This window comes from Pinus tabuliformis, chromosome 7, assembly GCF_031772625.1.
Source record: "Pinus tabuliformis cultivar Carrire ecotype Pingquan chromosome 7, CPIR1, whole genome shotgun sequence".
Classification (NCBI taxonomy): Eukaryota; Viridiplantae; Streptophyta; class Pinopsida; order Pinales; family Pinaceae; genus Pinus; species Pinus tabuliformis.
The window spans coordinates 879,602,802-879,616,481 of NC_142293.1; the positions used below are offsets into that span (position 1 = coordinate 879,602,802).

General features: G+C 37.9%; 1 protein-coding gene across 4 annotated transcripts in view; it reads left to right on the forward strand.

The window, feature by feature from the left end:
* The first annotated feature begins 10,002 nt into the window (after positions 1-10,002).
* The window catches only part of LOC149250416 (translocation protein-like protein), a 168,436-nt gene continuing 164,758 nt past the window's right edge, over positions 10,003-13,680 (forward strand). The window contains exons 1-2 of one of the 4 annotated variants that reach the window (XM_089459086.1): positions 10,003-10,176; positions 10,296-10,381. In XM_089459086.1, the coding sequence (XP_089315212.1) occupies positions 10,337-10,381 (45 nt within the window). In that variant the 5' untranslated portion in view covers positions 10,003-10,176; positions 10,296-10,336. Of the gene's footprint in view, positions 10,177-10,199; positions 10,382-13,680 lie in introns of those variants that run through there. The other 3 variants (XM_089459088.1, XM_089459085.1, XM_089459084.1) reach the window with 3 other exon arrangements.

The following is a 13,680-nucleotide window of genomic DNA, read 5'->3' on the forward strand; positions in this document are numbered from 1 at the left end:
CGATTCTCATATAAGTATGAGATCCTTACACTTAATTCTATTTTTTACAGTTGTAGACTATATGTCAATGATATGTTTGACGAAATGTATGTCATGTCTAGTAGGGGTCCAGTTAAGGTCTTGAACAAGTATTTGCTTTAGTACTTTCATTTCCACGATACTTTACTGATTTGAAGAGATGGATCAGTTATGGGCAGTGTCCTGGGCTCTGAGTCTGAGAAAGTGGCTTAAATCCCGGGGTCACTGGCACATCAATGACAATTTTGGTTGACAGTCGCTAGTAGGTAGGCTTGTGAGAGTGACTTTTGGTTATTGGTCGCTCCCTTTCCCATAGCATGAGAGCGACTATGGCCCAAGAGACTTAAAACAATAGTGGAACCCAGGGACAAGCTGTCTGAGTGGATGACTTGTCTTCTGAGGGTTCTGTTGATGATGTTGGATGTCTATATGGTGTGTTCTGGTTGGTTCCACTTCCTCAATGTGACTTAGGAGGGTTAATGATATCATAGTGGCCTCTCGTCACATGTTTACCCCGACTAGCTGGTTGCTTAGGTAGATGTGGGAGGAGGGTGTTACAAAACAAATACCTTAACCCACTATGATCGCTCATTAATGTAAACCTCCTGCCTAGAAGATAATGTCTCCACATCTTCAATGCATGTATAATCACTGCTAGCTCAAGATCATGCGTTGGATAGTTCTACTCATTCTCATTCAATTTCCATGACTCATAGCACACTACCTGTCCTTCTTGCATTAGAACTTCTCCAAGTCCCCTATTGCAAGCATCTGTACACACTACTAACTCCTTGTCCAAATCTGCAATCTTTAGCACTAGTGCATGTGTCAACAACTGCTTAAGCTGCTCAAAACTGTCTTCACATTCCACTGTCCATTCAAACTTCTTACCTTTCTGCTGCAATGATGTGATAGGATATGCAATGCGTGAAAATTTCCTGATGAACCTCCTGTAGTAACTTGCCAATCCCATGAATTATCTCACCTCATCTACATTCTTGGGAGCTACCCATTCCATGATGGCCATTATCTTTTTTGGATCTATTGTTATGCCTTCCTTGGAGACAACATGTCCCAAGTAGTGTACCTCAGTCTGAAAGAAGCTGCACTTGCTAAGCTTAGCATACAACTGATGCTCTCTTAGAAATCTCAACACTATTGCTAAATGTTCGACATGTTCTTCCTCATTCTTAGAATATACCAGTATGTCATCAATGAATACAATAACAAACTTGTCCAAATAAGGACGCAACACACTATTCATAAAACACATGAATGTAGCTGAAGCATTAGTCAAACCAAATGGAACAACAACAAAATCATAATGCCCATACCTGGTCTTGAATGCAGCCGTGAAGATATCCTCTTCCTTGATGTGTACCTGATGGTATCTTGATCTCAAGTTGATCTTAGAGAACATTGTTGCTCCCTTTATCTTATGAAACAAATCATCAATCCTCGGCAAAGTGTACCTATTCTTGATCATTATCTTATTCAACTACCTGTAATTAATGCACAATTTGAGAGTACCATTTTATTCTCTACGAACTACACTAATGCGCCCCAAGGTGATACACTAGCTTTGATGTATCCTTTGTCCAACATTTTCTTTAAATGCAACTTCAACTCTACCAAATTAGTTGTGCTCATCCTGTAAGGTGCTTTCGATGTTGGCGCTGCCCTTGGCACTAACTCAATAGACAATTCTACCTCCCTTTGAGGTGGAAACTTTGTAATGTCCTCAGGGAATACATCCTGAAACTGCTTCAAAACTAGGTACCTGCTTAACACCTCTGCATCCTCAACCTCCTTACCCTTGTCACTGGAAATGTGTACTGCAAACATCACACAAACTTTTCTGCAACTATGCTTAGCCTGCATAGTGGTAACCATCCTCACTGATGTAGGCTTCTTCTTTCCATGTAAGGTCCTCTTTTCCCCACTATCATCCACACACTCAATGGCCTTGTCGAAGCAATCCACTTTGGTTTTGTGAAGGTATAACCAATCCATACCCAAAAGCATACTATATGATCCCAATGGCAATACATTCAAATGTGTTGTTGTAGGCATACCATTTAACTCAAATGCACAAGCTCTTACCCAATGGTGAACTTTCTTCTTTGTATCTGTAGCTAACTACACCAACCAAGATTATGCATGCACTTATTTTCTCAAACCACACTTATCCACCAAGTTATGATTAATGTAACTATAGTTAGATCTAGGATCAATCAAAATAGAAACAACTTGATCACAAAGCTTACTGTCCATCTCAATGATCGATGCCTGATGATCCGCTTACCTGTTGTCCATAGTTGCATAAATCCGAGGAATGCTATGACCAACATCACCAACTATATGCGCCTCCTGAGCACTATAGATCTAAGCTCTACCACCACTCTGATACTACAGACAATCCCTCTTATGATGATCCTTACCACATATCCAACAGACAATCCCTACCACCTCCTCTAGCTTGTTGCTCTCCATGTCCCTTCTCAATTGTATTGAATCTCTTATAAGGAATTGCATTTTATTTCTCACTTGCATCTTGAGGTATTCCTCTCTTTGGTGGTAATTTTCCTTTAGCTTTCTAATTTATTTTCAAGTCATGTTTCGGCTCAACTTTGCGCTTCGACTGCTCATAACAATGCTTCAACTTTCGGATGGCCTCCTCCAACGATCTAGGCTCATCGAACTCAATCCGGTCTTTGTATGCAACTGGCAATCCACTAATGAATCTCTGAACCTTGGCCTTCTCCTCTCTGAGGTAAGGCACATATCTCAATAACTCCAAAAATCCGTTAGTATACTTCTCATCTATCATAGAACCCATCCACAACTCATAAAACTCCTTAGCTTTGTCATCATAATACCTCTCAGACAAGTACTTCTTCTTAAAGAGCCTTTCAAATGCATGCCAAGTCAAATCATCCTCATGTATCTCCTTGACATTCTTCACGTCTTCCCACCAAATATTCGCTTTACCTTTGAGACTAAAAAGGGTTATCCTCGCTTTCATGTTTTCTGAGTAATCATGCAATCTAATTAATTTCCTCATGCCAAGTAACCAAGCCTCTACATCTTGCGATTTATTCATCTCTCCATCAAAGGTAGGTGGCTTTGCCTTCTTGGACTCATCCGGCAAGTATCCCCTATCATTCCTCTTGTAGAGATGATAATGATCATGATCATGATGTCTATCAGAACCAAAACTAGGGTAATACTTGTGTCTATCACCCCTCCTATCCGGATTGTCCAACATCTTGCCATCTCTGATAGTGTCAGATCTATCTGACCTATGTCTACTATGAGACCTGCTGCCATATGTCCCATTAGTTATGTCCTCATGTCCAATGGTTGATCCAAAGGGGTCCCTATCACTGCAAATCTGACAAACTCAAAGTAATATCACATTCACCTTTGCTTAATTCTCTTATGCCTGCATGATTTTGTCATTGTCTACTTTGCAACTCCTTATTTCTTCCTTTAGGCCTCTCAATGTGTCTGCCAAGTTAGAAGAGTGCCCCACACCACACTGCCCATCTGATTCATAGGGAGGTTATATGTAGTCTACCACCTTGTTGGCCATCTGATCTCTTTCCTACAAGGCATATTATGTCAGCTAAACCAAATCACCATAAATCAACATACCTTGGCATAAATCAGGGAGGATACCTTGTCTGCAAGATCATCAAATTAGCGTGATGCATGTACAACATAACCATAATAACATATAAACATATATCAATAAGTGCATCAATGCATAACCATCATACTAACTAGGGTCCAATCATCAATGCAAGGCCATATCAACAATGCATGCTATGACCTCATGCATGACAAAAACCATTACTCCAGTATACACATTGCCTCATGCAACTATCCACCTGCATAAGCAATGCCTAATCAACTACACATACGCATAACCGCATGTAGTCGAGCATAAGCGATCAATTCTTGTAATCAACCTACAAGGCTGATGCATGTAATCAAATAACCAAGAATGCAACCCAACGTACAAGGATGTAATCAAGCTGCATATAATTGTATAACCAGTCATATACTCATGATGATGCATTCCATAAAACCGACATCAAGTTCCTCATGATAACCTTACTACTACCATGATCAATATGATGCAGTGCAACAAGCACATGGAACACAAGTGTAAGGGCCACACACATAACTGACATGAATGCATAACCAACACATTCACCCATATATGTAGCACCAGATATGACCCAAAGAGAGCGCAACCATGCTCTGATACCAGTATTTAACACCCCCTCCCAGGTCTACCCAAAGTAACCATGTCAACTGGGGTAACATAAGGAGAGATGCTACTATGATCAAATTTGACCTCTTATGTCACCTTAAGGAAGTGGAATCGATAGAACATCGCATACAATCATCCAACATCATCAACAAAACCCTCAAGAGACAAGTCAGCTACTCAGATAGCCTGTCCCTGGGTCCCACTTCTATTCTGCAGCTCTTAGGCCATAGTTTCTCTCATGCTATGGGAAAGGGAGTGACCAAAAACCCAAAGTCACTCTCACAGGCTTGCCTGCCAGCGACTATGGACCGAAATTGCTAGTTATGTGCCAACGACCCTGGGATTTAAGCCACTTTTCTAGCCCAAAATCCTGGCCTCTGTCCAAAACTGGTTGTAACTTCCAGAATTGATTAAAAACATGATAACAATGCTGATAAATAAAAAAATCACCCTCGGGACTAGGCCTGAGCATCCCCAACCATGACTGACATTCTGTCAAACACTTGGTATCAATGCAACCTACAGGTCTAGGATACAAGACAAAGCATAAACAACTGAAAAAACTTATGAAACATAACCAGAAGGATCACCTCCTTCTCCATTAAACTACTAAACCATCAATTAGGTCTTGCATCCATCCATTTAACAGTTACAAGTAAATATATGAAATAACCATGACATAAACCAATCATTCAACCATGCTTATAACCAACATAAAGCCATATAAATATCAGAGATACGACAACCATTTAATCCAAATATAAATAAATGCAAAAGTAAGAGAACTTAGCTTTTATTAATCATTGGCAAATCCGACCAGGTTCGGGACTTCCACGTACCACCCGACCACAGACATGGCTGAACCAAATCTCTCTTTCAACGAATCACCCCCGTTCCATATTCCAAGCATGAATGTGGGATCTCATATAACAACCAAGGGAATCCTCCACCCTCATCAAACCGTGATCACACCAAAACTGGTGCTTCAATGAGAACCAAACCGAACTTGGAATGCCATTCGGAATCCATCACTATCCTTGAGGAATTTTTTGTCTCCTTGTCTCAAGCTTTACCATAATCCAAACACGAATCACTAGGCCCTAAATTGAGACTGCTCCCCTAGGCTTTACCGTGTATCCCACCAAAACCAGTCAAGGGATTCCTATGCCTTTGGGAATGAACCTTGAGACCACCTCCGCCCCGGATTCCGAAATCCATCTGGCAATTCCAAAGCTCAAAAATTGAAATAACATCCCAACGTACCATGACATCCGGAAAAAGGCTAGCCTAGGTTGAAATCCACTGTCATAACCTGACAAAACCATGTCACCGACAATAAGAGAACCATACACCAACATGAAAAGCCATGCATATCCAAACCAGTTAGGAAATCACACATGAAAAAGGTTACTTGCAAGTATTATTGGTGAAGCTGCTTGAGTCTTGTTTTCCTTTCCTTGATCCTTGCTTGCTTTTCCTTTCCTTTCCTTTCTTTCCCTTTCCTTTGCTCCAAACTAGAGTGCTCCAAGAAAACTTTAAATGACCAAGAGTGTGAGAGAGAGAGAGAGAGAGAATAATGAGAGAGCTCCAAACTTGAACTGACAAAGGTTACCAATTGATCGTCATAAGTTTTTTTTATGAATGGGGCCTCTATTTTCTTCATTTTCCATTATTTTCCTTCAATTTCCTCCTCACATGCAACCTGTGACCTTTCACCTTACTTTTCTCCTAAGTTCCTTTATTTTCATAAATAAATGTGCAAAAAATGTCTTTTTGCCTTTTTAAAGCCTTAACCATTGCCTTTGCCAATTTCCTTAGCCATAACCAATCACAAGTGATCCCTATCACTAGGATTTTGCTCAACATTCAGCTTGGAATAAGTGTCCCTTAACCATGGTCTTATTTTGCCTTTATTAACCTTTATTACATGAAGTTTTCATTAGGGCTGTTATAGACTGTATTGTCTTGACCGCTCATGAGAAATATAATGGGTTCTGTTAGCCTAATAAGTTCTTGTAGGCTAAGGCAGGGAATTTTTTTATAAGGGAATGTGATTCATCTAGGAAAACTTTATAATTACATAAGGGGTGAAAAGGGGAACAAATCCTAGACTAATGAAAAGTCATTTTAATTTAAAGTAAAAGTATCCTAAAGTGATCTAATAAAAATTAAAAGGGTAAAATGGCAACAAAAGTGGCCACTCAATTATAAAAAAAGAAAAGTGAGGAGTCTCTCCTCATTCTATGACTTGTTTTTAATAAAAATAGTTCTTTGAGAGTTTTTTGGAGAGAAGATTAGGGTTTTGGAAACCCTAGCTACCATCACTAACTTCGGTGTTGAAACTAAACACCCTAGTTGGTCTTGAAAGTGGAATCACTAAGTTTTCACCATCGCGCTACCAAGTAGGAGAAGAATTGCAGAAGATTATTGAGGTATAAGGTTTCATCAATTGATTTTATCTTTCAACTCCGAGTTTATCTTATTTCTTGACAAACTGGAAATACCCACAAAGATATTCAATTCCCATACATTCTAGTGGGTCGAGTTAGAGAGTAGAAGAACATTCGTGGGCCAACTACTATACTGTTAGAAAAGACAAGTTCTGAAGGTGGAATAAAAGGCAAGTCCTATGATTTTATTATTGGTTGAGTTTTGTCTAGGTAGGTCAAGTCACATTGCTATTCACTGGTTGGTATTTTGGAAAAGTGGGTTGAATTCCTTATTCCATACACTAACTGAGTTCACCATGTGTATTGGACCGATTTTCTCTTTCATTCTCAACTGAGCATGACTACTATTGTTGGCCATGGATTTTCTCCTTAAGCTGGATGTGTATTGTGCATTGGGACACTTTATTTGTTTCCATACATTAAGTCCAAGGGAGCAAGCAGTGGGTACATTGTTATTAGCTCAGAAGCAACATTTAGAGAGCTATATCAATTTTCATAGGGGGGCATATTCTATCCAGCTACCTGAGTATTCTCTTGAAGACGAGTTGTTGATGTGTAGAAGTTGTTTACCTCATGTAGATGATTATGATCACTTGTAACCACCTTGTTGGAGTTCATTGTATATTAGCATTCTTGGGGCAGTGTATATATTTATATATATTAGGTTCCATTCCCCTGTATGTCTTTTATCATTTCAAGCAAATATCAAGTCCATTAATGATGGAACTATTATAAAATTTTTGAATTTACAATGTAATGGAAAAATAATTTTTTATCAGTTATTACTATGGATATTCTTGAGACTTGTACTTCCTGAGTTAAGATGAAAGTTATCTCTTTGTTCTAAAGTATTTTTATGTGCATACATTCTTTTAATCATATGTTATTTTGAACCAGGACCCAAGAAATTCACTTGCAACAGTACCATCAACAAATTGTTTGACAAAAGGTTTCACTGAGAAACTTATATCAAACTCATAAAATACCGTGATAATTTTGGGAGATTTCCAAGAGGGAATCTTACAGTTTTAGCCAATACTTAACAATTTTATGCTAATCCCTCTTAACCTGTAGAGTACTTTGGCTAGAGTTTGAAGCAATCTCAAGAAGCCTCTTATCTTTCTTGTGAGTTATATCTTGCTTATACATTACTCATAGTTGTGCCTCGATGGGTTAACAATAACTACTATGAGGAGGATAGGATAGGCCTTGTTGCCTTTAATTTCAAGATTGTAAATGAAAAAACACTATTAAATTGCTTAATTTTCCTTCATAATGCTCTAGAGATGACGCAACTCCAAACTTCACATCCATATAAGATAATACAAGTGACGATATTCTCAAAGAAGAGTTTTTTTTGTTTGTTTGTTTGTTTTTGTTTTGTTTTTTTTTTTTCTTCTGAGAATTAGAAATTTGCTTATTTATAATTGTTCTTAAGACCAAATTAACCTTTCTACCCTCCATTAATCATTTTATCAATGCTAAAGTTATAATTGTGTTTGCGAGGAAGGTAAACTCAGATACATTTGTATAAATTGACTTCCTCTATGTTGTTATTGTCATACATAAAACTAGTATAATTATTCCTTTTGGATCTAATTATCATAACCCTTGTTTTCTCAGTGTTGGGCATACCCATACTATAAAATAGACTTCAAAAATCTTAGTTGCTTGTCAAGATCAAAGGGAGACCTCACCATAATAATAATATAACGAGTGCAAAGAAGGATGATGATTGTTCCAATTAAGTAGTACGAGCACAACCTGCTCCTTCTAAACACACATTCAACTCATGAATGTAAATGCCAAAAAGGGTATGGGACAAGTAACGTTGCTTGACCCATATATTACAATTTATTTCTTTTGACCAACGCTCAATGTTCATGAACTTAATAATAACATTTTCACATTAAATGGTTAAGTTGATATATTTAATGGTACAATGCATTTTATACTTTATTTTCTTCCAAAATGAAAAAGTCTATAGTACTAAGGTCTATCGATCTAGCCATTATTGATACAATATCTAAGACCTCAACATGCAACAACATCATTGTGGGTAGACAAAACTTGGTCACTTGGAATAACCCATTAGTGGTTCATAAAGGGTAGACTTCCACTCCTACCAAATACCCCTAGGTCTTGGACTGTCAACTTGTTTCTTTGTGTCCAAAGAAGATGACCTCTTAGCCAATCAAAGACAGTTTTAGGTCATACTTTAAGAGCAAATATATGCTTTCTTCTTTGAAAGTACCACCAAGTAAGCTAATATCCAATGCCAATCATTATTAAAACTCCAAGAAAAAGATTACATACTTATAAATAACATCTAATTTTAACATCATATATTAACTTCAAGTACAATTTAATCATTTTTTAGGTGACTAACTACAATTTTTTTAATTAATTAATTTTTAAGTGGGAAAACCTATCATAACTCACTTGCCAAATTAGTAGTGGGACAACAATCACTTATTGCTATCTTAGAATGCATGTTGACTAATACTACACCACCTAGGATTACCTGTTGGTGGTTCGTAAAGAGGTAGGCTTTCTCTTATGCCAGATGCCTTTGGCCTTGGGTCGTTAATCTTTTTCTCTCTAAACTCTTAGCCAAGCCTAAGCAGTTTTTATACCCAACTATAAATTAAATTAAAAAGTTCCAGAAACGTACTTGGGATAAGGAGCTAGGATGAAAGAAAAATTACTATATTGAAGTGTTTAATACCACTCATAATCATCAACCAAAAGCATACATAGAGGCCAGTATCTCTTGGAGAGCCAAAATTTGTATTGCTCAGTTAAGGACTAATTCTCATCAACTCCGTTGTGAAACAGGACATTGGAAAAGGCCAAAGGAAGTGTGGGAGGAAAGGGTATGCATTTTTTGTTCTTCCGGAAAAGTGGAAACAGAAAAACATTTCATTTTAGAATGTGAGGCCTTCAAAGGCAATAGGAAAGTTATGCAGATATGCTGACAGTTAGCTCTTGGGATAATCTATTTAGCAAGGGGTTTGTCGAGAAGTTAGGATCATTTATTTTGAAGCTTCACAGAAAAAGGCTGAATACATCAAGGAGATGAAGAAGCACTCTGTCCCATAAAATATCTTTAGCCTCTTAAAATAATTTTACTTTATTCATTTCTAAAGAGAAATTACAAAAAAAATATATATATTTATACATATAATAAAAACTAATGATTAAAAAGCAGAGAGTGTAAGCCTCATTCTATATAATTAAACGAGAAAGCAAAGAGTGCAAGAGAACCGTATATTATCGTAGTACGAAAACTAATGCAGAACGAAGATCTGTATTTTTTTTTTGAAGGTTCGAAAAACCCTTACCTAAAGCTTATTTGAACAAAAAATTATTGAAGGACTGCCAAGTGTCCTTGAATGTGGAAGAAACCGATACCTGTTTGCTGCGGTAAGGTCAGGAACCTTGAAGGCTTGTCCGATACTTGAATCATTATTTAATTATTTATTTAGAGAGTCGGTTGTTTTGATTTTTGTTTGTATTTATGAGCAATAACTGAGATTGTGAAGAAAGGTAAAGGGGAATTGTGCATAGCTGAGCTGATTCAAGGATGCCCAAGAAGAAACCCTCCTCCTCCGATCCAAAACCCTTGAAGGTTCGATATTCTTTCTGTCATCATTAATTTCTATTATTGCATTTTCATTGGGTTTGTCTATAATCAATTCACAATTTACACGCACTTAGCTGAATCCCATTGTTTCGGTCTCTTCCGAAGCCATTAAATGGAAGCCCTACGATAACTAATGTTGATGTTTTGTATTGAACCGTAAATAAAACAGACTTAGCTCTGTGTGAAATCCACTTCGTCTTGGAAAAATAATTTGATTTAACTCATGTATTGGATCAGAAGGTATTCAAGGGCTTCTCAATGGCCACATTTGTCATGAATGGGATCATTTGGCTCTACATATGTATTGATTGGATGATTTTTTGATATATTGAGTCACTTCAAATGGGTTTCAGCCTGGGTATTTTCCCCTCAGTATGACCCTGCAGGCTGTAAATGGTTTTTGTTTTGCTTTTCACACGGTCAGTTTGAATTAGTGAACATCACACAGCAATATGGGCCACAGAACTTCAATATCAAATCCATTTTGTAGCTGCAGGTTAAGGACAGGGTCAAATTATCAAGGAGTTGAATTTTCCTGCTTTTAATAGTTCAGTTTAGCTGCCATGTTTGAGTTAGGTGCTTTGTTTGTAAACATCTATCCGCAGTCACCAGTTGAAGCTTGATCCCAAAGGGGGGCCCAATAGTACTATTGATTTTGACTGGTGATGCGCTGGGGTCAAACAAAACTTCATGTATATTAGGTATCCCTGTTGGCACCATGGCTTGGGGAACCCATGCTGTCTGCTTTCAAAATTTTTATCATCACAGTCTTTCTGTTTATTCTATATGTTCTTTCAGATTGAGTAATTATACCTTAAACCTTCCATATCCTTGCGCTGAATGTTCGGTAATTTCACATATAGCTGAAGAAAATCAACCAAGCACTCAGGGTGTCAGAACTGTATAGAATACATGATCCCAATAGTTTTTATACTAAAGAAAAATAATTGCTGATTATTTGCTGCATCAGTTTGGAGGTATTCTGGTTAGATCCAGGTGATAAACTCTTCATGGACAACAGTAAAAGTGGATTACTATGGAAATTCTCTATTGTGGGAGCAAATACAGATCTTGATCTGTTTAACATCCATTTCACTTTAGCTATCTTGATTCATGGTGTAGGCGTTTAGGAAATGAATGACTGTGTAGTGATATATTCAATCCATAGGCATATAACTCAGGTTGGGAAATAGAAACATCACATGATTCAGGAATTTTTAGATGCCGTGAAAGATCAAAGTGAGATATGGGTATGATTGACTTAACTGTCATATTATGGGCTTGATGTCTCTGAAGCATTGCAAATCACTGGAAGAATTAGTTATCTTGATTGGTTCAAGCCTCAATGATTCCCTACTACTGTTATGATGCAAAGACAAAGGTTGGACATTGAACCTATTGACAGCCGTTATAAATCTGAAAGTTATAGTTCTGAGTTGTAGTTTCTGAAGTAAATACTATATGCAATCGAGTCCTATTTGGAAATGATGAATAATCCACCCTGTCAACTTTTTGCACATATGATCAAACCTAATTAATGATCTCGTCGTGGTTTAGCTGCCGAGGAAACATCCTTCATAACGTTCAGTAGGTCTTTATAGGTCTCCATGCGTGAATTTTGGAACTGTATAGAAAAAATTAGCACCCGCAGAAAATAGCATTTTGAACTTTAAAGAAAGGAAAAAAAGGAGAAGAAAAGGTTTCCAAGCTTATTTTGCAGGAGAGTCTTGTAGATAATTTGCTTATCTAGATGCAGTGAGTGGATTTAAAAATATACTAGTAGTTGAGTCTTTATTGTCAAAATAAATAACTCTAGACATGAGAAACATGTAGCTATTTTTGTGATGACGATGATGATGTTCACTGCCCCCTAGAACTGACATGGACCGTGCTCAGCACATGAGGAATAATATCAAGGATTTCAATATGCACAGTCAAATCTAAAAACGGATGATTTCATAGTTATCAAAACTGGCCAAACTGGATATGGCTGGTTTGGACAGGTTTTGGCTTTTGCCAGATACGGAACCGATCACTATAACTGGTTTTGAACTTGGCTGGGTTGACCTGTTCTATACTGGCATAGCCTCACCGCCCCCAAAAAATAAAATAACAGAAAACAAAAACTCTACAGCCACCCTTAGACCCACATTTCATCTGTACAATTAAGTTACTAGTATCCAGATAATCATTTGGAGAATCATCCTTTTTTTCTGAAGAAAAAAATTGTAACTTTCTATTAAGATAAGAAGTTACATTCAGTATATGCATCGAGATACATTCCAGTTCTGTCCCTGAGACCATAAAATAGACAGAAAATATGCAGGGCTTGTTTGATCTAGCCCTGTGATAAAAAATAAACATCTGTAAAGAATCATTTGGAGAATCATCATCCCACAGAACCTCCTCCATTTCTTCTTCCACAGCTGCATTAAGGTTAGGGATTAGTTTTCTTTGCATCACTCACCAAATGCCCAGATGAGACTGAGCGATGATGTCCCCAAGTTAAATCCTGATGCAGGGTCTCCATTTGACTCTTAACACTTTCCAACTCGTCCTCCATCCTTTGAATCTGCATTTGCTGGCTAACCAATATTTCCATTGTCGATGTTAGTGAAGAGACCAGATAATTGAACCAGAGTTGCAATTGTAAGGTATGGTCCCTGAAGATCCCCTGCTCAGCTTCACCATTGGATCATAGACCCTTTTTCTCACGGCAAAAGGGGACCAGAAAAGTGTTCTTGCCTTATACTGGAAAAACCCAAACAACCACTTGAAATCAGACAGAAAGCTATACCCCCAGGATAACACAGATGGCAGATGAACAATGAATTTTACGGGCAGAGAATTAGAGGTATGGGCCCGACACTATACGGGACCAGATAGCATCTTAAGATCAACCAGATATCAGAACCTTAAAGACACCCTAGGTACTAGATTAACAGAAAATATCTACTGTGCCTAGGAGAAATTTGCTTGGGTCGCCTGTGCCCCAACACAGATTAAAAATACCTCCATAAGAGCTGCAACAATTAGGATCATTCCTCTATCTGCGCCAGCGCATAACCAGCTTTGATTACCTATAATATCAATCAAAGTACATTCCTTTGAAGGACAATGCTTCCCCCACATCGAAATTGCAGGCCATCCGTCGGCCTAGGTCCCAAAATTCTCGTCAACAATCCAAAATGGTATGCGGAGGATGGCCAAAATGTCGTCCCCATGGGGGAATTACACTCCAAACCTCATACTGCCACCTTCCCTTATTTCCTGTATCGAACTCA